This window comes from Miniopterus natalensis, chromosome 12 (genome assembly GCF_054644295.1).
Source record: "Miniopterus natalensis isolate mMinNat1 chromosome 12, mMinNat1.hap1, whole genome shotgun sequence".
Classification (NCBI taxonomy): Eukaryota; Metazoa; Chordata; class Mammalia; order Chiroptera; family Miniopteridae; genus Miniopterus; species Miniopterus natalensis.
Window position 1 is genome coordinate 35,394,619 of NC_142092.1, and position 24,128 is coordinate 35,418,746.

At 40.5% G+C, this 24,128-nt stretch overlaps 1 protein-coding gene across 16 annotated transcripts in view; it reads right to left on the minus strand.

The window, feature by feature from the left end:
* The window catches only part of TRPM3 (transient receptor potential cation channel subfamily M member 3), a 656,939-nt gene that overhangs the window by 70,838 nt on the left and 561,973 nt on the right, over positions 1-24,128 (minus strand). For 4 of the 16 annotated variants that reach the window (XM_087823172.1, XM_087823182.1, XM_016214286.2 and 1 more), the window contains 9 exons: positions 20,970-21,070; positions 19,482-19,616; positions 16,469-16,519; positions 9,529-9,564; positions 9,229-9,369; positions 6,546-6,575; positions 5,325-5,614; positions 3,753-3,981; positions 515-682 (listed from right to left, as the gene is read on the minus strand). In XM_087823172.1, coding sequence (XP_087679298.1) covers positions 515-682; positions 3,753-3,981; positions 5,325-5,614; positions 6,546-6,575; positions 9,229-9,369; positions 9,529-9,564; positions 16,469-16,519; positions 19,482-19,616; positions 20,970-21,070 — 1,181 coding nt within the window. The remainder of the gene's footprint in view (positions 1-514; positions 683-3,752; positions 3,982-5,324; positions 5,615-6,545; positions 6,576-9,228; positions 9,370-9,528; positions 9,565-16,468; positions 16,520-19,481; positions 19,617-20,969; positions 21,071-24,128) is intronic. The other 12 variants (XM_087823170.1, XM_016214278.2, XM_087823181.1 and 9 more) reach the window with 6 other exon arrangements.

The following is a 24,128-nucleotide window of genomic DNA, read 5'->3' on the forward strand; positions in this document are numbered from 1 at the left end:
TCCCCCCTGTAGAGAACAAAGCATCCATGCTCTATAATTATACCAGGAAGAGCTAATAAAAGCCTTCCATACAAACCTCAAAATTCAATTAGTCCTGTATTGTGAGCCTGACCCTGAAGACACATAAAGGCTTAGCTTCTGATCTGAAGAAGAGCTCCAGCTCAGTGAAGCCAGCTGCTCCCAAATCACGGATTCCCTGCCCTTCCTCGGGTGCTGAGGAAGGTTGTTTATAAAGCACTGCCTGTTTGGACAATGTAGGGTGCCTTGCTTTTGAATTTCACTGGGTTGTCCTGCACCACTGGTCCTGGATGAAAAATTTCACATACAATCAGGTCCTGTAGTCACGTTATTTGTGCATAGAGAGGACAATTTCATAATGCCCTGGTCTCACTATTCAAATGAAAGCACCTGGTGGGAGGCCAACCTCAAGGGTTATTGAATCTTAAGCCATCTCAACGGGACAAGTGGGCTAGGGATTCTCCCCACGGACAACAACTGAGGAGCATTTTCTTACTGTCAGTTCCATATCCTCTTCATCTTTTTCTTTCGTGGGCTTTTCTGGTTCTTCTGGCTCCTTCTCTTGAAGATGAATTTCCTGGGCCTGAGTCATATAAGGCATGTCGTCTTTGTTCTTGAACTCCAAGCTGAGAATTGAAGGAGGAAGTAGAATTCCCAGAATTACCTAAAGTAATAATAATGATAATAATAATCATCACATTTAAGGGATTAAGATTAGAGTGGTTGCTTAGAATCAGAGGGCCTGGGGGTGGCGTGTATGTGTGTGTGTGTATGCATGCTGTGTGTGCCCTGAGGACGTGCATTTGAATAACTATGCACATTAATGCTACAAGAGTCATTTCTGTCCACCTGGGAACTGTTATGCACCGTGTAGGGTATTTTCACAATAAGCTTCTTTGCCATAAACATCTTTGCTGCAAGTATTTTTGCCATAAAACTAATTGGCTGTAAGGCAATTTTGTCATAAAAGATAAAATTACTGGTTGACAGTTTGGGTTGACAGTGTACTCCCATTTTTATATTACATAAATCTTAGCTCTCATAATGGTCTATACAGTGACAAGTAGACATGGTGGCCTTAAAATAGTGAATGATAACTAAGTATATAGACTTGATAGAAAATACGGCGATAAAACTTACTGGAACTGTGAAATAAGAGTGTGGAAAGCCAGGTTCCATACTATACTAGACTATGATAACTGATAATCAGTTTGCAAATCCTTTGGTGATTTGAAGGCATGGAGTTGAACCCACATTTCCCATAGAACTTTGGAATGTCTATCAACAGACATGTGACAATAAGCCAAGAATAAAAATAACAGTTAAGCAGCTCAGCTCAAAAGAGGAGACACATCAACATGCAGGAAATGTGTGCTTAAGTACAACCCACAAAATGAAATCAGTTATTTGCATAGTATTGTCATAGAATCTATACACACTTTAAATGAATTCGGATATTTTGTACTTCATAATGTCTTCTTAATTTTGTTATGAAAAATGGATTTCATTATGTCCTCTCTACTGTCCCTTTTAATTATTATTATTTTTATTATTTTTACTTTTCCATCACCACTTATCTCCCCCATACCCTCTTCTACCTCCTCTCCCTCCCCATCTCCCTGCAATCACTAGACGGTTGTCCATGTCCATGAATTCTTTCCCTTTTTTTCTGTTTTGGGCACCCTCTACCACCGACTCCCACCCCCAGCCGTCTGCCTGCTCTCTATCTATGAGTCTGTTAATTATTTTATTATTTTTATCTTTTACAGAAAAATTGCCTTACAGCCAATTAGTTTTGTGGCGAACATGTTTTTGGCAAAGGAGCTCATTGCAAATATACCTAGGACCATTATGCATAGTAGCTCAGTCTGATTTTGGAGACACAAAGCATCTTACCAAAATATATATTACCCAATTAACACTCACTTTGAATGGAGGAAACTGAGGAAAAAGAGAGCCCTACCCAAGGCAAAAGTGGGAAAGAACTGAGATTCCATTAGACAGCACTTGGCTTGGTGAAATCAATTCAAATGTAAGTTCATTGGCATTTATTTGCCAATGTGTCAAGTGGAGTTGATTGTGGAGTCTGATTATCTCTAAAAAATGCTGTCCCAAGTTGATCTTGAGAAAGTCCATGTAGGAAAGCATGCTATTTATTTTAGAGCTTCCCTTGTCATTTTCTACTATCCAACAGAAACACACAAATACACACCCCAGTGGGCTCTGAATTCACCAGGAGAAGCCCCGGTTCAAATGCCCCAGGAGGACCCAGCACTGCATTTCCCTCAAGTATAAACAACATGCTTAAACCTCCATGTGATGACACAAAATACACAGGCCTTTTTTGTAAGAGGCAACCGCATCCTCCATTTGCGTTTCTGAGTGATAATCCTGACATCTGGTTTGTGTTTCCTAAATCTCCCACCTCTTTTCTCAATCCTAAAATGGTTCTGTTGCACAAGGTTCCAGAATATGAACCAAGGTGAGGGGCAAAGAGGATCCTGAAGGGTAAGTAAAAATAATTCTCAAATAAGGAGTCAGGGAGAGCTCAAATGCCCAGGGACTCTGGAGCAGCTAAGCGAAAAGGGAGAGCAGTGGCCCTGAACTCAGGGTGCCTGGCAGGCTGGGAAAGCTCAGGTGGCGTGCTGGCAGCCTTCAGGGGACATGACACCCTGTCCTTGGAGCTGAGAGCCAGGCTTGGCGGTCACTAGCAGCCCAGCTAGGGAACACCCATGTCCCATTTCATGGAGACCTTCTGACTCTGGGCCAAGAGGCCATGGAAGGGTGGGGCAGGGGAAGGGGCACAGGTTTAGTCAGGGCGGCCTCAGCGTTCTCTGGCCTTGGGGCCCTTCTGCTTTGGGCTGATCTCAGAGATATCCAGATTAGCTCATTCTAGGTAAATATGAGCCTGGTTTCACTTGTAACAACCACAAACTTTAAAAAGGTAAACTATTTCAACACATTCTTTTATTCTTTCCCTTCACATTTTTTTCTGTCTTTCTTTATTTCTTTCAGGTTAATGTTTTCTTTAAAAAACATTAAGAAAACATAAAAAAGCAAAGCCACACATCACCCTTCTTACACTCCAACCCTAGAGGTAACACTACAATTTACTGTGTATGCTTCTTGTTTTTTAAAAATTACTCTATACAGCTATAACTGTACACATACATGCTTTAAAAAAACAAAAATGAACTCAGGTTATAAATAATGATCTGCAACTTGTTTTTCTTCACTTAGAACTGATCAGCAGTATCTTTGCATATTAATGTATCTCGCTGTTATTTCAGTTTAGAAATTTCCCAAGTATAGCTGAATAAGAGCCAGTGTCTCTTTATGACATGGTATCAAGGAGGCCAGGGTATGGCCAGGGTTTGGTCTCCCTTGCAATGAACAGTTGCCCAGGTAAGCAACTCCTCGTACAGCATAGCTTGTGCCAGAACAAACGGTATTTCTATGGTACCTGAGTGTGACTATCACTTTTGGATCTTCTGAAAAATATTAATGTCTAGGCACCATCTCTATTGATTTAGCAGAATTTAGGGGAGGTCTTAGCCTCTATATGAAAAATCAAAAATCAAAACTGCCCTATACAGAAGATCCTGATGCCCAGCTGGGGTTAGCGTCATCTTCCTGAGATATGAGAATGCCAAATCCCACCACATATTCAGCTTGGAAAACTCCAACCAACCCTCTGGTGCTCAAAGCCAGTAGGGAGTTCTGGGTGCACTGACCTTGAGGCCTGAGTTTTTGCGCATCCGGAGCCGGCCCATCCACATGTCTGTGAGCAACATCTGGCTGCATGTGTGTGCAATGAAGTCGCGGTGCTTGGCAGCCACGGCCAACTGTAGGCATGTGGCATTGCTCCAGTTCTTTAGCTCATACGTCAGCAGTTTCATGGCCAGCTGCTCATCCTGCTTATATGACTGGTCCAGGAGCTCCACGGCCAGCTGGCCAAAGTCCCTGCAAAGGAGAATGTGAAGAGTCATCTTATGGCCATTTTGGAGACTTAGATGATGAAAGTGGAAACCCACTGACCAAGCCATAAAAGGTGGGTTGTGAATGGTCTAGTTGTTTTTTATGGGATCTAGCCTCTTCATTCATTCATTCATTCAGCCAACATCCATTCAACATCTATATGTTCCAGATACCATGTTTAGAACTGGGGGCGTAAGTCAAACAAGGCATGACCTCTGCGTTCGTTCAAGGCCCTCAATTCAAAGTATATGGAGGGGGACAGCAGACGAATGAATCAATGATTAGTGTGAAGTATATCTTCTTCAATGTGACAGACCTTGATTCGAATCTGAACCTTGCCAACCACAAGTGTGTCATCTTGGACAAGTTACTTAAATTCTAAGTCTCATTTCCTTTAGCTGTAAAATATGCATAGTAAGAGGGCCTCTCTCTTGGAGCAGGGTTCTAGGTGTTTCTGCCATATGCATTTTTGTTGCACAACTAATTGGCTTTAAGGCAATTTCACCATAAAAGATAAAACAACGGGTTGAAAGTTTGGTTTACACTTGACAGACTTAATTTACTTAAGCCAGTTGTCAGTTTGGTTTCATTTCTCCATGGAGGAAGTTCTCTGAGTTACTTCCACTTATATATTATATAAATCTTAGCCCCTCATAATGGTCTATACAATGATGAGTACATGTGGTGGTCTTAAAACAGTGCATGTTAAAAACTATGTATAAAGCCAGATGGCAAAGCTACATTTAAAGCCAAATTGCACACTGTACTAGAAAATGATTAGTGTGCAAATCATTCGGTGAGCAGTCATCTTCCCACCCATCAAAACCAAAAGTTTACTAAGCCATGGAAAATATAAAAGGAAAGTGTAATACTATGAATGAAAGACTTCAAAGGCAATGCATTTTCATTTTTGCAATACAGTTTTTATTTTGTTATTAATTTTTCATATTCCATTATGTCCTTTATAATGCCCCTCTTTTATTTTTCATTATTGTATCTTTTATGGCAAAATTGCTTTACAGCCAATTAGTTGTGTGGTAATATGCTTGCAGCAAAGATGTTTACCACAAACATGCTTACAGTGAAAATACTGGACATGTTGGGGACGTTGACAGGATGAAATGAAATCTATACAGTACATCCATATGTCCCCCCATATCTCACGTCGTGTACCATAAACAGTAATTCTTCATGTCCACCCTCTCTGTGTACCATTGTGGTAATATTGCCTCCCCTTCAAGTTTTGGGGAGTTCAGACCCTCCATCCAGTATCTGGGGCCCACCTTCCCTTCTTGCCCCTGATGACCCCATTTTCTGGGCCAGCCGACCTGGAGTTGTGGTTCAGCTCTTGGGAGATGTCATCGACCATGTCGTTCTCGGAAGCCTCATGAGCCATGGCTTTGCAGAGCTTGCAGGCCACCAGGGCCTTGGCCATGGCCTCCTCTCCATGCTGCCAGAAGAACAGGGCCATCTTCTGCCGCTTCATCAGGACGGCCCACACCATCAGCTCGTGGAACGGGAAAGGAAAGTGGTTGATCTCAGGGTCGTCCAAGTCAATGTCTACCTCTTCTTCACGTTTCTTGGTTGTCTTTCTTCCTCGCCTCAAGGGAACGTCGTCCTATAATTTTAGGGGGAAATCATAGAGGTGGAGTTAGAAACGAATCAATTAAATTCAGTAAACAGTTATTGTATATTTACTACTGGCTCAGCTCTGACAGATACATAAATGAACTACAGGCACACCTCATTTCACTTTATTGTACTTCACAGATGTTGCATTTTTTTATAAATTGAAGGCAAGGCCCTCCACCAGTGAAAGCATTACGGCTGGCTTTATTGCAGCGGCCTGGAACCGAACCCACAGTGTCTCTGAGGTACGCCTGTATCCTCTCCTAGCTCCAATCCTGAAAGAACTCACAGGCTCACACACGCCTAATTTTAAAACGAGTTAGAATAGCATAGGCACAGTCCTATGGGAACATGCCATTGTTATACTTTAAATTAGAAAAAGTATTTTTAATGGGCCATTTTCTTTCCTTTTTACTCTTGTCCTTTTTTATTCCCCCTCTGCCGATAGGGTTATTTGTCCCGCATGATGGACAGCACTACCCTTTTCTCTCAAAGGACAAGGCCTTGCATTTGCATATACAACAATAGCCACATTAACAAAAGATGGGAAGGAGGTAACCTCTCTGGAGTTTTTGCATACCTCTTTAGGTGCTTTTGTGAAGTACTTCTGGCCTTTGGATTTGTGGCCGTTTGTAAACACCCATGAATAGATTTTGCTTACTGGAATATATGTGCTTCCTTGGTTTGCAAGTTGGTACTTCAAATAGGATTTATTTCCCTGTTTGCAATGCTAATGTAACCTCCTGGTGACATTTTTTAAAGCTACTGTGACCTGTCCCCTCAATACTGGGAAATATTTCACTTCCTTATTGCAGAATCATGTACTAAGCCTCACCACTGAAATGAACTTATGTGTATATTTAAAAATGAATAACAAAGAGAATAAATAATTGACACTAATAAATTGAGCAAACACTTACCTCCATGCCCAGTAGTTTCAAGGCTTTGGGCTGTTAAAAAAAAATTTCATGCACAAAGTTAGATACTTCTTTATAGATATAAGAAAAGAATCCCACTTTATCTCAAACAGGTAATGTAACAATTCCACTGTACCATATAGTATCTATTTATTTCAATAAATAAAACACTACAAAGGGAAACTATTGAAATTCTTAGAGAAACAGGGATTTAGTGAGTTTGATGAATCACAGAAAATTAGGAAACTGGAAAGGCATAACGAGATTGCTCAGGGGTAGAGCCTGCAGGTTTATCAACTCTTTCGTGGACCCAAATTTCTTACGTCTTCCTAGAATCCTCCTGCTTGTCATCTCCATGACATCAAGCACTTGTGTGAGCAATGAAACATTCAGTCAAACCATGAGATGTTTCTCAAACCTCTGAAAGACCTCTATTACCAGAGGACTTGAGATATTATTTAGAAATATATGTTTAGACGCTTCATGCTGGCCATCTCTCTATACTACTATACAGTAGAGCAACGGTGAGCGGGGCAGAGGAGCATGTGTTGATGGTGGCCAAAGGCACTCCATGGCATGGAAAGTGTCAGAACAAACAGAAGCATCATTGCTCATGCTGAGAATGTGCAAAACAGGCACAGACCAAGGTGGACAGAGAAGGCAACTCAGCAAATTATAGAACTTGATTTACATTTAACAAGGGAGATGCAAAATTACATTTCAGGGGTCAGGAATTCCAAGTCTATGTTGTAAGCATTACAGAATGGTTGGGTGCCATCTTGACAGTTATTTGAGTAAATAATAAGGTTACAGCACTTATGGTTCCTCTAAATTTCATTTGACCATTCAAGTAGGAATAGCTTGAACCTTGTCTCTCTCCCTTTTTTTCTCTTTTAGCTTTTATAATGACCACCACTCTGAAATTTGCGAATTTAAAAAATTTATACTTTTTGGTGTTTTCAAAGTTCTCTTCTAGTACCACAGAATACTTGAGTAATCAGAAGATAAGCTATGGTAAAAATAAAAATCATGCCTGCCACCAGCTATAGCAGTAGTTCTCAAAACGTTGTCCAAGGACCATGTGGCTCTCAGTGGGGGGGTCTTTCCTGAGGCCCTTTCCAGGGGTCTCACAAGTCTGTGAAGTCAAAGCTATTTTCATAATAATACTAAGATGTTATTTGATATTGATACTGTATTAATATTTGCAATTATAGCATAAAAGCATCGGTGGGTAAAATTGCTGGGTGCCTTAGCAAGAATGCAGGCACCAGACTTTACTAGTTGTCATTAGATTTCACTGTTATACACTCCAAGTTAAAAACAAAACAGTTTCACTTAAGAATGTGCTTGATGAGGCCTAAAAAGTTATTAGGTTTATTAAATCTGTACTTTTGCTAGTAAAACATGTGTTTTTACTATTCTGAGGGATGAAACGGGAAGTAGGCATAAAGCACTCCTCTCACATACTGAATAAGGAGAGACGTCCTGAAGGAAAACACGCATGGGGTTATTTGGACTGAATTATGGCCACTTTGCTTTATGAACTATCTGTGTGAAGGAATGACTGGTAGACAACTCCGGTTACTTACACTTGGATGGCAGACGTTTTGAAAATGAACAAAGTAGGATTGGAAAACAACTCAGTTTTGGTTGTCAATGACAAAATCCAAACGTTCAAGCAAAAAATAGAATCTTGGAAAACTTGTCCTCCCCCACCCCATGACCTTGACAGTTTCTCAGCATTTAAAGACTTTTCTGATGAGATTGGAGGTGATATTAATGAATGCAAGTTTTTGAAATTGAAAGATAAAATGTGTCAACATTTGGAAGATTTGCACATAACTCAACAAACCAATATTTTACAATGACCAAGCTATGATGTCAAAAGATCCATACAAACTGCAGTTTGGATTTTGATGTAACAGTATGAGAAGTTTCAGATTTAATGTTGCAACAGATCTTCAACACATTGCCACTTGGATTTTGATGTAGTATAAAAAAAAATCTACAATTATCTGTAAAGATTACTTCTTCCTTTTTTTTGATACATGTCATATGTGTCACATATTTGTGTGAGGTCAGGTTTTCTTCATATATTTTAAACAAAACAACATCTTGCAACAGACTGACTGCAGAAGTGGATATGCGAATCGAGCTCTCTCGTTAAGTCAGACATTACAGACATTTGCAAAAAACGTGAAGCAATGTGACTCATCGCTAATTTTTGATTTTTGAAAACACAGGTGCTTTTCATAAAGATGCTATCTATGTTAACATGTAATAAATGGACTCCTTATGGTCATCTTAAGATGCATTGATGAATAATTATTTTTTTCAGTCTGAACTTTAAATTTCCAGCATGATAAACTGATAGAACTCAACGTAGTTAAAAAGCTTTTGGGAGTCCTCAGTAATTTTTAAAGGAATAAACAGACACCCTAGACCAAAGACCTTGAACATTGCTGCGGTGGATATAAGACTCCTCAATAACTAGAATGTCATTGTGACTCTGGTCCTTAAGGCTCACTCTGTGTGTCAATTTCTGACTTGAACTGCATCTAGCGAGGATCCCCGAGCACCCTCCCCTTTCCATCTGATCTCCCTCTGGGAGAGAAGGGAGCCCCGCCCTGAATCTGCACCCTAGTCTTCCCTGCAGCCCGGGACACGGGTTCGAGGCGAGCCTCACCCTCTTGGGGCCGAAGAGGTTGTGGTAGAGCGTCCTGAAGCGCTTGCGGGTGTAGTTGCAGCGATAAGCTCCGCCCATCAGGTACTCGATCACCAGGCCGATGTCAATGAGGCTGATTCTGTAGTCGGGGGGCAGGTTCCCCTATCAGGGAAGAGCGAAACAGACAGACAGATCCAAAAGACAGTGTGATTTACTAGGGATTCTACCCCACGTGTTCTGTAACTATTTTAGAGTTAAAAAAAAAAAAGTAATTAAAAAAGAAACATATGAATATATTATTATGCTGGTTAATTAATTCACCTTAAAATAGATCCAACCGAAACCTGGATATTCTCGCTTGGAAAGAAGACATAAGTTAAATAAGAAGATGCAGTAATCGTCGGCAATAACAGAAAATCAAAATATTTATTCAAGTCTTCAGCTGAGGAGAAAAAAACACCAGCGTAGCAGAAAGAAACACAAGGCTAGACATGGCAAATGCTATCGCTCCCAGACACTAGGAACTAGGTTTCTCAGATGTCCCCAGGCCCCCTCGCTGCCCTACCTCAGACCCAGGCCTCTTACCGCCCTCTTGATGATCACTTATTTCTTCACGCTCACTAAATGAAGACTCCTTCCAGAAGGTTGATCGTGGTCACCAGGGCTTGCAATAATTGGGGTAGGCTTAGAGCTCAGATCTCCTTTAATACCAAACTTTTTTTAACAATGAATATTTGGCACCTTTTTTCATAAAATGAGGGTAGGATGGATGTCAGATGAAGTCATTTATGAACATCCCTTGTGTTGAAAGAGAAAGCGGGGGTGGGGGTGGGATAGCTTTATATTTTTAATTGTTTTATTTATCTTTGTATTCCCAGCACCTTTTATAGTGCTTGGTGTTTGGTAGGCATTAAAAATGTTTTTGTTGTTGTTGAAAATGCTAATGAGTAAAACTGAAATCATCTGATGTGATGGGATTAAGTCACAGGGTTTTTTCGGTTTTTTTTTTTTTTTTGTATTATGTTCTCAGCAGGAGAACTAACTAGCCAGTGTGTGTGTCACCCAAGTTTGGGAAAACCACAGTTTACTGCAGAAGTTTGACTTGAAATATGCGTAGCGATGTATCTGTATGGGCAGGGATGAAAGGAGAGCAACTGATGCACCAGCCCCAGTGTATGAGATCCCAGGGCCACTCTCTCAACTTCTTTGCTGCCAGCAGACATAGTTCTCAGCCCCGCCCGTTGCATTCTACCTCTCCCTTAACTTGGGGCAGGCAGGCTTGGGGAGCTAATTTGAGCTGGCTGAACAAAGCGGGGCTGTGTGAAGGGCCTTCTAGATGAGATGGAAACACACTGATGCGTAGAACCCCTCCCATCCTTGACCGAGGCCCATCAGAACCCATTTCTTAGCTGAACTGTCCCTTCACAAAAATGGCCTCTCTGTTCCTCCCCATCTTGCTCAGAATTTCAGGATCTTCTTAGTTTGAAGATGATCTCATCAATCTAACTAAATTGTCAAATTAAACTATTCTCAGGCTATCAAGGAATACCAATTGCATGACTTCTTTATGCAAAACATCGCAAAAATATAAAAAAGGCAAGGTGGTGACTTTTCAGGTATTGCCCTTTCCATAGACATTAAACTGCGTTTAAAAATATTACCTGTGCAGTGACTCCTCTCTATCACTTTGGGACAAGTTAACAAGCTGCAGTTTCTGTACGGTCTGGCTCTACTAGACTATTAAGCAACTCTGTTATTTCAAAAGTAGAAGAGCCCCAGAGCCTGGACACACTGGAGTCAGCCTGCCCTCCCATGCACTTGGCTCCTATAAGGATGACCCCTGGAGGAGGCCAACCCGTCTGTGTTTTTTCCTTGGCACGGTGAAGTAGGCAGGGTAAGGAACACTGGCTGTCACTCAACTGCCCTGGGCTCCTGTTTGTCCTTAACAAATCAGCCACTTGCCCTCAACGCATCAGTTTTCTTCCCAGTACAAAGGGCTGAACTTCATGGCCCCTATGCTCTGGAATGTACCAGGTTTTGAAAAAAATTCCAAAGGATTTAATGTGATGCTATTGAAAGGCAGTCATAGAAAGTCTATGAATTTGTGCCTATTTTTAATCTTGTAACAGTTTTCTAAATTTGAAACGTGGGTAATATCGAGTCTAACACCTGTATATCTTCTTTGAGAAATCTATATGTAAGCATAGTTCGAATTCTAAGAACAAGAACCAGTATTTCCTGAAGACCAATATTGAATGATAATATTTATACATCTGACATGTCTGTAAGAGTGGGAGTTGTCAGGAAAGTGATAATAGTAAAATTCAAAATAAATAAAAATGTAAGAGGGGCAAATAAAACATTTTTTTGCAAAAGACTTTATTCATAAAGGGCTCTTATGTTTATAGACTACAAAAGAAGGTGCTGGAATCCTCTTTTTTAGAAACTTCTCATATAAAGCTTGATTATTTCAGAGTGATGTCTGATCTGGTTTGAAGCGGGAGAAAGGATTCAGAGACTATCCTAGGTTGTACCCAGCTTTTAGTGAAGGCCAGGAAGAAAGTGGGCCTGCATTCTGTTTGACCACAAGGCGGCGAAATTCACCTAATCAGAGCCGATGAGGGTTCCTTCCTCACCGGCACTTGCCTGCCTGCTCCGTCCTGTGTGATAACCCATGTAAACGAGTACAGAACAGACTGGAAGATGTGGGGGTGAGGAGAGAGTCAGATGCTTTTGTTGAAGTGCTGTCTGGAGGAGGGAAAGCTTACTTTACCAAGTAATGTGTTTGAACTCATTCTGCAAGACTGCAGCCCTTTCTTTCCAGAGGCTTTTGGAAGCAGAGAGATTAAGGGAAATTAGTTTCACATTTTTTACTGGGAAGAGAGGAAACCTTCCCAGTAAAAGAGAGGGGAAGAAGAAATAGATTTCGCAAAGTGAGTAAAATGACAATAACTGTGCCGTGGGTGAACTCTGCAGGGGATGGCAGCATTCGTGCACGTCTGGGTCGCTGGCCTTGACCCCCTGTGAGCTGCAGGTGTAGGAGGTGTGCAGAGGACGGTCGGCAGTCGGACCCTACGCTGGAAATAGCGCTGGGCTGGGCTGTGGGCCTGGCCAGAGCACGCTCTTTTTCTGTACCTCAGTTTGCTCACACTTTGAAAACAGGTAGTCTGGGCACAGATACTTCTAAGTTCTTATCTATTTCTAATGGTCCAACTGTCTGACTACTACCTGGCAGGCTGCTTATTTCTATGCTGCCAGGTCACCGGGCAAAGGCTCTTGTCCGGAGCTTCCAGGGTTGATGTAGTTTCCGCTAATCTCCTGGAGTTGGGTTAGTGGAGCTGGGGGCTTAAGAGAGACAAAGGATGGTAAAGAAATAGACAGGGATGGGATTGTGCTCATCACATCCACCTTCCCTGGAAGAAAAGCAGAGAAAGTGAATGGCCACTGGTAACGTCCAGAAACCTTCTGGAGGAGTCTTCCTTCGCTTGGGCCCTTTTCAGATAGGAAGTCAACAGTGATGCGGGTGTGATACTCCCTTTTCCGCCTGCTGTTTCTGTTATTTCCCTCCCCTTTTTGGTAATTATTTGGTGACTGGTAAAGCCTAAACACTTATTCCCCATTTCGTGCCTTAACGACACATGGCAAGCCATGTGCTTTAAATAATTTGATCCACAGAATAAAATAGTGAAGCTTGGGCCTGTGGTTAGGTACAGCTTGATCAGTGAAAATGTCGTCTCCTTTATTCGTGCTTTGAGCCACTACTCTGAAACTAAGCTTTAATCCATGCCATACCTAAGGATAACTATTAATTAAAAGACTCGTTTAGATTCACTTAGATCTGCTTTTCTGAATGCATTCTATTTTTCAGATGTCAGCTTATGACATCACAACAGATTTCAGCTGTTTAGGAAACACTTTTTTCTTGGAAACTTGTAACAAGCCTTCAAAACAAGATTGTTTCCTTCTGATGCATGGAAGGTGTAAATGAGCTGGTTGTCAGATTTACCAAGGGAGAGTGGGGGAAAGACTATTCTGGTGAAACTTTATGGAAAAAGGGGACATTCCCCCAATGTTTGGCATGGTAATAGACTGGACAACTAATCTTATAAAAAGTAAGAATGCTTTTGTAAATCTGCATGAATTTAGCAGATGGGATTATAAAATGTCCTACTTTACCCAAAGTGTGTCTGAAATGCTTTTTTCTTCATTCCGTAAAAAAGTCTCTGCATCTTGATTCCCATGTGAGTGAATTTTAAACTATCATAATTTCACAGACTTCTATATAAAATTTAAATATCACACTCCTTTGGTGGGAGAGATAGTATAGGTAATCTGAAATATTAGCACATTTAATTTAAGAAAGAAAAATAACTACTTTAAAACATACAGAGGCACAAATTGAGCAGACAAATAGCTACTAAGATGGCAAGTTAGATTTCACGAAAAAGCAGACAGACTTGGGCCATTCTGGCTTAATAAGAGAGCATTGGTACATCCAATGGATTTATGCATGAAAACAGTCCAGGAAATTGGGTTGGCTTATATTGTTTTGAATTTCTGATTGATGCTGAATAGCAACTCTTTACCTCATTGCTCCTAGATTGTTCCCTTGGTATAAATAATTTGGGATTTTGAAACTAGCTTGGGAGCAATTCTCCACATTCAGTTCTGTTGATTTCAAAGGATAGTTGGACCTGCAGGTGTCCCACTGGCTAACTTATGATGGTCTGATAATTCCGAACTGCATTCCCTGGGTTCATAAGCGTTACTTACATTTCCTTTATAGACATGTTATCAAACACTATGTTTAAGGTCCAGAACTGTGTTCATACTGATTAATTTTTTGCCACAGATCAAATCAGTTAATACCTACATAAAATTCTATAATCATAAAGCACAAAGCACATGCTAATTATTACGTTCCTTAATTTTGACAATTGCTTAAACTGTCCAAGACATTCTTAGCATCTTAAACCTAGTTTTTGTAGACTTTGAGTGTCTTATTGGCCCCAACTGCTGGAAATCTTCTAGAACCACCTGAGGAAAATGTGTACCAACATTAATTTCTCTATCATTCACTTATTAAAAACACACAAACAACCCCCCTCATTTTCAGCTCCCTCCTTTTCCGGAACATAGAGTGGAGACACTTCAGTCTCCGCTGGTTCCATTGTTATTGTGCCCTGCTCTCCAGTAGTCAGATGCTCATCTTACCACAGAAATAAACACATGCTGCATTTCCTGCTCCTATTTCTTCCCAAAGGAAGAAGCTAAACATGGGCTGGCTGCTTCTCCCCACCTTATTGGCAGTCTCTATTCCCAGGTCAAAATATAAAATGTTGCTGCCCGGCTGGGCATGGCTCAGAGGCTGAGCATTGACCTAGGATCCAGGAGATCACCGTTCAATTCCCGGTCAGGGCACATGCCCGGGTTGCAGGCTCGATCCCTAGTAGGGGGCATGAAGGAGGCAGCCAATCAGTGACTCTCATCATTGATGTTTCTCTCTCCCTCTCCCTTCCTCTCTCTTAAATCAATAAAGATATATTTTAAAATATATATATATATATATATAAAATATTCCTAAGCCAGTTCATTACTATCCTGGGTGACTTGTTACCATTCTTTTCCAGTTACTAAATGAGTAAGTAGATGAATTCTTATGTAACTATATTCTTGCTTTAGTATTTAGATACCACTTAAAATAAAAATAAAACTGCTCCTAACTAATACTTCTTCCTTCCAAATTCTTACCACCCTCTTCTTTCTTGTTAGTTATTATTTTTGAGGTACATTTTTAGCTAAGAAGTTGGAAAAACACCCTACCTTAAAAATACTCTGTATGCCTTTTAATACAAGTGATATGAGCAAATGTAAGAGGCAGCTAATGGGATTTCAGAAAAGAGAAAATGACACTGCAAAGCAGAGTCCGGCTAGGCAGAAAACCTAATAGGAGGGATTTTGATCATTTGTTCTTAGTAAAATCTAACTGCAAAATACCTCTGAAAATCATGCAGGACATTGAGAACCTGAGTGATAGAGGTGGGTGGGTGACTTTATTTGAGGGTTTGGATTGGCCAGTGGCTGGGACTGAGGAATGAAGGCACAGTTGTCTCCTCAGCATCACAATTCCTTCAGTGACGCAGAGTAGCTTAAGGTGAGGACATAATATTTTATTATTTTAGAAAATCTCAAGACATTTAATCGAACATGAACAAAAAATATCTTGGCAAAGAATACACATTGGCTGTGTACACAGTCTTCTAAGATACTCCCCCATTTAGTTTGTAGGCAATTTTCAGCAAGGATAAATGAAACAAAATTGGAAGACCTGAGGGAATGAGAAATAAGGTTTGTTGAGGGCAGGTATGCTTATGGCTTGAAGTGGGCGGACCAAGGAAAGATGTGATCTTGGTAAAATGGTGGTTGGGTTGGAAGTATAGACTACACAGCACCTGTTTCCCTTGCTTTGAAAGAATGACAGGCTTCACTTACTCACACGGACCAGAAAGGTCCAACTGGTTAAACGGGTACATTATAAGCATCCCCAGGGCTTTTGCTTGGCCTTTTGAAGGAAAATAAAAAAGTGCCTACAGGACACCTAAGGGTCCGAGTTCTAATTCTAGCTCTTCTCTGACAACTTAATACAGTTCTCACCTCTTTGCATTTCAGTCAGCCTCCTAATCTGTAAAATTGGAATAAATCTACTTGATCCAAACCTCCTGGCTTTTTTCCCCTCATCAAAATCTTAGCTCATGAATGTGAAAAAATATACTGGAAAAACTAGTGTTAGAAGAATGGTATACATATATACGTCTTAGTCTCTGTTGCTCTGGGGCTTGGTATCATACTGCACGCTGTATAATGCTAGACATGACAGTGGACATTGCATCAGGAGCTAGTGAGTGAAGGTGCCTCTTCCAATAGGTTGGACAGCATGGAAACAATGAGGGGCATATGGAAAAATACAGGTAGTGGCATAAATCCACCCGGCATGGGGAAAAAGCTCAGAGTTCCACTATCCAAAAGCACTACATCCAAAGAAAGCATCTAGAACCACAGAGACTGGAGATAAACCGTAGCTGCGTCATAAGCAGAGATGTCAGAGTTAAAAGACATACACACACGCTGTGTCCTGAAATGAGGGGCGTCTGGCAGGGACAAGAATACTCTGGCAGCTCATGCAATGCAAAACAGAGGCGCTTTCTAATCACAGGAAGCAGTCAAGACACGGCCTCCGACCTGCAGTCGAGAGGGTTCTTACCTTTTTGACATCCCTGACCAAGTGGTACAATGTGTTTGAGGGCCCATGTCTCTGAAAACAATAAAGAAGAATCACATGGTTTTGCTAGTCGGGTTCTCACTGGCGAGGCAGGAAGGATCTGGAAGGAAGGGTCTGGCTGGCGAGGGACAGTTGTTAAGATGGACCTTGTTGTAGTTGCTCAGTTGTACCTGTCTTTTCTAAAGAAACACACTGGCAGGCTTTTGGACGGTGGTTCCTCAAGAAAAAGCATCTGAGGCTCTATGTTCAAACTTTATAAAGGAAGCCATCAACTCTGTTGACAGCTGAAGCAAGACATCATTTAAGGGGCCAGTTTTGCAGCAAGGGGAGACAAAGGGGCCATTTTGCCACATTAGAAATACACTTGGGCACATTGCCAATCACATTTTGCTTATTACTCATATTGAACGAGAAATTGTCTAAAGCAGGGGTTGGAAAATTTTTTTGGTAGATAGCCAAGTAGTCAATATTTTACTTTGTGGGCCATATAGTCTTCATGGCAACTTTTCAGCTCTGCTGTTGTGCGGAAGCAGCCAGAGATGATACCTAAACAAAGGAGCTTGCCTGTTTCTGTAAAACTTTATTTGTGGACACAGAAAGAGAGTAAAATTTTATATAATTTGAATGTCACAAAATATCATTCTTCTTTTGATTTTTTCCAACCACTGAAAATGTAAAAAAACCATTCTTAGCTTGCTGGCCATATAAAAATAGTCAGCAAGCTGGATTTGGCCCTCGGGTGGTAGTTTGCTAAAATCTGGTCTAAAGAAAAGGCCACAGGAAGTCTGGAAAAAAGAGAGGCTTGGGAAAAAGACGTATGTTTGCTTACAGTAAGAATAATATGAAATGGTTTGCCACCTTATTCTTTCAGGAATAGGAATGCTAGATAAAATATAGGATGCCTCGTTAAATTTGAATTCCAGATCGACAGTGAATAATTTCTCACATAAGTATGTCCCATGCAATGTTTGGGACACACTTATACTGAAAATAATTTTTTGCTTATTTGAAATTTAAATTTAACTGGGCATCCTGTATTTTTATTTGCTAAATCTGGCCACCCTGTTAGAGAATCTCAAACACTGATGGCAAACCTTAAGCATGGTGGAAACACACTGAAGGATGGAGACAATCTCCCTCTACCGCCTCAACCACTTGCCCATTCATGCAAACATACTCATCAGAACCCTTTTTCCACTGAGGGATGCAGTACTGTGCAGGGATTAAACATACAGACTCTAGAGTTGGAACGCCTGGCTCCAAACTTGGCTCTGCTGCTTACCAGTTGTGACCATGGGCAAGCTACTTAACTGTGACTCAGTATTACCATCTCTAAAATGAGGATAACATACCACTTATCTGAGAGAGATGTCGTGAGCATTAAAAGCTACTAAAGAAGTGTTTAGCACTCAATAAATGCTAGCTATTATTATTACTGAGGCCATTCACTGTCTCTTAATCCTCAACAGAGTTCTCTAGGGGAACACTACCAGTTGACTGGAGTGATGAAATCTGTTGGTCTTTCTCCAGCTAGAACTTTCCTACTTATTTCTTGCCAATCATTGGAATAAATCACACTACTCCCTTGATTCTCTAATTGATAGGCAAGTCATTCAACTCTGTGCTTTAGTTTTTATTTTACTAAAAAACCATCATTCTTTCCTTGTAGTGTACTTATCTAGCTTTGGTATCAAGGTAATGCTGGCCTTGTAAAATAAGTTTGGGAGTGTTCCCTCCTCTTCGATTTTTTTTTTTTGAAGAGTTGGAAAAAATTGGGGTTAATCCCTTAAATATTTTGTAAAATTTACTTGTGGACCCATTTGGTCCTAGACTTTCTTTGTTGGGAGGTTTTGATTACAAATTCAACCTCTTTACTTTTTATTAATCTGTTCAAATTTTTAATTTCTTTATGATTCAGACTTGGTTGGTTGTATGTTTCTAGGAACATTTCCATTTCTTCTATGGCTAATTGTTGACCTTTTTAGTAGAAATGAAAGGTTGGGCCTCCCATTCCACCACTTTGGTCTATTATTCTTACTGAAAGTCTCACTCTGCTGAACAAGAAAAAAAAATCTACAGAGAAAACAGAAACCTGGAACCACTCTGCTAACCTTTTTTCGTATACCACTAGTGGGAATAAGATAGAGCCTCGGTGGCATCATCTAACCCCTAAAACTGCTGGGAATAGGTCAGTAAGCTTCATCTCATTAGTACGATAGGTGGTGGGATAGAGAAGCATTGTGACAAATGAAGGGAAGAGTAAGTTCTAAGAAAGGGTTCAGTACTAGCTTCTTTCTTTACTTAGGAGTTTTGTTACCTTGAATAAACCAATTCACTCTTTTGGCCTCAGTTTTCTCATCTATAAAATGGGGGAATGCAATATTTACATTTTAAACTCCACTAGATTTTAGTGAGTATCAGGCTCAGAGCCAATGTACTTAACTTATTGAATACTCTCAAAAACTTCATAAATAGTAGTTTTTCTTATGATAACTCCTTGGTATCCCTAGTGAATGAATTAAAAAATTAATTATTAGAAAACAACAGAAAATATTTTTGGGTAACCCCAAACAAGAGGTTTTTATATTTTATTCATAGCTCCGCGGATAACAAGATGATGCAGGATCATTAATTTGCCTCCTTTGATGCTTGGAGTTAAATCAATACTCCTCTGCTGATTGCCCCTGACACCCTCTGGGCTTATAAATAAACTGTGTTCTAATTCTATGTTCTGGTGGTTTGGTGTAAGAATCTGAGAATGTTACCTTTGGGTGATCACATAACTTTCTGCCTTAGATTCTGACAACTGAGCAGTTAAAACAAGTGGAAACTTGGTGACTTGGTGTTTCTTGTCTACACAGGTTTAAGGGAGCATTTGTGAAAAATGATCCATGCATTTGGAGGGTAGGGAGGAGATTCACAGGCATGTGGGGGAGCAGGAGAAGGTAAAACAAAAAATGTAGCGAAAATAAAAAGTGCCTTAGCTTGGTCCTACCGTATTGTACAATTCCTCTAGTCTGGAGATGGTGAGAAAACGGTGCATGCTTACTCCATTCTCTATGAGTAATTTCACAAAATCCACTCTGTCCAGAACTAGGGCATCCAACATGGCTTGTTCCAGAGACCCCACCTGCAAATCAAGTCACTGAGTTAGTCTGCCCCAGGCTCTGGAAATGCAATTCTTTAGCCTTCACCTGAACAGTTTAGAAATGGATGCATTTGACATCTGGTAAACCCTCAGCACAACCAAGAACATGCTTACAAGACTGCTCCCAACTCTGCTGCTGGGACAGCTACAATCTCTCTTGTGTTTTGGGCCCTGTCTCTGAAAATAGAATTCAAGCATTTCTAGTTGCTAAAGTTACTTTTTCCTTGAATCTCAATATCTCCCCCTCCCTGGGCGCCTCTCTCTCTGGATCCTGAGAAGCTACAAGGGTTTACAAGGCTTTTCCTCCCCTAATTCTGCAATAACAGTGAAGTGCTATAGTGGGTACTTTGCTGTCTTTGTTTTCTTCCTTAGGCTTTGAATTAGACCCTGGCTGGCTTGAGAAGAGAGGCTCTGGTAAACAGACCAGAAAGCAGGCTGTTATATATTTTTTTGTTTAAGTGATACCACCCTGCCTTCATCTCACCCATTTCCATACGGAGATACAACAACTGTTTAGGTCCTTTGGCCTGTTTACTAGGGTTTTATTTAATTCCTTTTACAAAAATTTCCCAGTGTCCAGACTCCTTGACAAATCTTCCCGCAGCAGCAATGCCCTAGCGGCACTGAATGAAGATAGGGGCTCCATCTTAGGCAGAAGCTCTCTGGGGAAAGGAAGGGTTAAAAAAGACCTTTACAGTAATTCCAGGCACAGAAATCAGATATCAGGCTGCTGGTTACCTCCTGGGGGTACATGCATACATCACCCAATGGCCAATTTTCGGTTTTTAGTTTTGGTAGATTCCATTGAGGGAGACAAACCAAGAACAGTTATATAAGGCTTTGGTTCCCTTTGTGCTGTTCTTGGGAATAGGGAGGACCTGCGCTCAGCCACCAGGACCAGATGGCGCCTGCACGGGGAAGCCTGCTAATTCTGCATCCTGAGGTGTGACCCAGCCATATACCAGCATGGGGTCACCACTTGGAAGTAGCAATCTTAGAGACAACCAGAAACAAATTGTTAATTCCAATTGCTAATTCCCTCCTTTATTTTAGTTGATAAAACTTTGTATTATATATATATATTTTCAGACATTTACAAGAAATGATATAATTTGCTGCTGAAAATTGCCATCCAATGCCACTCAGAGAGATGGAGATGTTTGAAACGTTTCGAGTTGTGCTTAGTCATATGTCCCACCAGGGGGCAGTGATTTCCTAAATCATTTCCATCCTAAGGAAAAGGCAGCCTTTTCCCCAGCTGCTCTCAGAAGCTCCTTAAATAAATACCCTTGCCCAAACAAGCGGGCTTTTCAGGGGTGACAACATATACTCTACCGGCCACTGTTGCCCATAAATAAAGATCTGACTGCGAGCGATGTCGACTCTGTTCCATGCTAAGGCCAGGCTCAGTTGGTCCGGGGCAGAGGCATTGGCTCCTGTGGACAAGTAGGAGAGTGGGAGAGAGAAAACAATGGTGAGTTACATACCAACAATACCCATGCCAACACTCTCGCATCAGTACCCCTCTTTTTAAAAAGCAGAGTCAGTTGTACGGTAGGGTTTCTCACACCCAGCACTACTGACGTTTTATTGTGGGGTCTATCCTGTAATTGTGGAATATTTAGCAGCATCTTTGAATTCAGCCCATTAGATGCCAAGAGCACCTCCTTCCAACATCATGACAATTGAAAAACGCCTCTAGACATTGCTAAATTCCCCCAGGGGTGAAGGGAGACAAAGTCAGCCATTGAGAACCACTGCTTGACAGTCTTTTTTTTTTTTTTTTAATTTAGTATAGTTGGTATACAATATTATATTAGTTTCAGGTATAAAATATAGTGATTTGACAGTTTTATACCTTACAATGTGATCACCCCACAAATTCTAGTTATCACCTGTCACTGTGCAAACTTATCACAATATTATAGACTATATCACCCTTTACCTTTTCACCCCTCCCCCCACCCCTGGTAATCATCCCTTCAGTTTCTGTTTCTATGAGTCTAGTTTTGTTTTGTTTTGTTTATTCATTTGTTTTTTTATTCCACATATAAGTGAAACTATATGGCATTTGTCTTTTCCTGTCTGACTTATTTCACTCAGCACAATACCCTCTAGGTCCATCCATGTTGTCACAAATAGCAAGATTTCATTCTTTTTTTATTGCTGCATGATATTTCATTGTATAGTACCACACCCTTTTAATCCATTCACCTATTGATGGACACCTAGGTTGCATCTACATCGTGACTATTGTAAATAATGCTGCAATGAACATAGGGGTGCGTATATCTTTTTTAATTAGTGTTTTCTTTTCTTTGGACAAATACCCAGAAGTGGAATTGCTGGGTCGTGTGGTAGATCTCTTTTTAGTTTTTTGAGGAATCTTCATACTGTTTTCCATAGTGCCTGCACCAGTTTACATTCCCACCAACAGCGCACAAGGGTTCCCTTTACACCACCACGTCCTCACCAACATTTGTTATTTGTTGACTTTTTGATAATAGCCATTCTCAAATGGCCTTTCTGATTCTGCTCTCTACACATGTTGGGCTCAGTATAAACCACATACTTGTAGTAAGTTAATTAGTGTTTGAAATGATAAATATAATTCAGTTGACACAGGGATTTTTCCATAAAAATATATTTCTTATCTCCTCAGATAACAGGCGACTGCAAACTCATACCAGGGTCACTGGCATAAGCAAGTGATAAATAGGAACATGTCAAAATGTACTTTCATTATTTTGAATGAAAAAAAAAAAGTGGAAGGCTCCTTGGACCTGCGTTTGAAAAGGTAACACTTTATACTCTCCTTTACTTCCTTAGCTGCTCTGTTGGTCATTGCTGACTCAGTAATGGTTTAATCATTCCCTTTGCCATTTGTATGCCACAAATTGTGTGTCAGCTAAGTCAATAGTAGCACTAAAACTCTGAGCAAGATCACATAGCAGGAAGCAGTCATCGAGATCAATGTGAGCTATCCAAATGCAATTACATGTGCCAAGTGAAAGCATGAAGTCAATGAGTCTCAAGTGTTAAAAAATTGAAAATACATCGCTCAAGAATGGTCCTGGGTGACAGTTTGGATCAGTGGTTCTCAACCAGGGTGACCAACCACTCCAGTTTGCCTGGTACAGTCACAGTGTTAGCACTGAAATTTCTGTGTCTTGGGCGATCCTCAGTTCTTCACAAAACTGTATGTCTGATCACCGCATTTTCAGCTGTGGTTGTACACTGAAATGGCCTGGAGAACTTGAAATGTACTCATGCCTGGGATTCATCCACAGAAATTCTGGTTTAAATGGGCATTGTAGTTTTGAAAAGCTCAAATCTAGATACTGTATGTTCATGAATTCACTCATTCATCTGTTTATTCATTCATTTAATTATGCATTCAAATATATTAATTTCATTCCTTTTCACATGGAAGGCATTATGCCAGTATGAGGACCAAGGTAAATAAGACAGAATACTTTGTCTTGAGAGCTTACGTTTTAGAGAAGGAGAGAGTTCTAGAATGTTTTAAGTCTGAGGCTTAAACTAGAGCCCATGTTTAACTTCCTAAAATGGTCTGGAAATTTCATTTATTTATTTCTTTAAAAATATTTTTATTGATTTAAAAAAATTTTTTTTTAGAGAGAGGAAGGGAGAAGAAGAGAGAGAAACATTGATGTGAGAGCAAAACATCGATCAGCTGCTTCCTGCATGCCCCATACTGGAGATGAGCCCACAACCTGGGCATGTGCCCTGAGAGGGAATTGAATTGGCAACTTTCTGGTGCATGGGAGGATGCTCAGCCAAGCGAGCCACACTGGCCAGGGCAGGGAACATTTTTAATACCCAGAGGGTCATTAAATACTTCAATGGGTTGTAAAGAGCTGTGGATTCTCTTTGAGAGTTTCCAAGTAAAAAAATATCAGGTGTGTCATCTGAGCTGGATAGTTTAATTATGGTCCTGCTTGTTGGACTGGGGTGGCAGAGGGGGCAGGACATGCTGGTGTTCTAATGTCCTTAGTAGTGCCATGATTCTGTGATAAATAGGATGATGCCATCTATCCCTGTATTAGTTGAGAAACATTTTTTTCTTGTTGGGGTTTTTCGACCTTTGTATTTTATTTAAAGAATCTTGTCTGGATTAAGTAGTCTTCCTAGGGAATTGTATTTATTTCCATCAATTTACCTTATGTGTATATATTGCAACTAAATGCGATAGAGTCTCAGTCAATGAAAGGCAGTCAATCCATTCATTTAAAGACATGAGATTCTCAAAAAAGAAAATAATAGTAATAATAATAAAAAAGATATCAGATTCTCTATGTATGTGAAAACCAGGAAGGTGAAATGAAACTCCTTGAAATGGGACTTGGGTTGCTAGGATACACCTTCAATTGTCTCCCAGAGCACAGACACCACCTACCCTGGTGAACCTCTCAGGGATGTGGCTGCTACATGGAGAAAAAACAAATTAAAAGCTTGAAGCATATACATAAA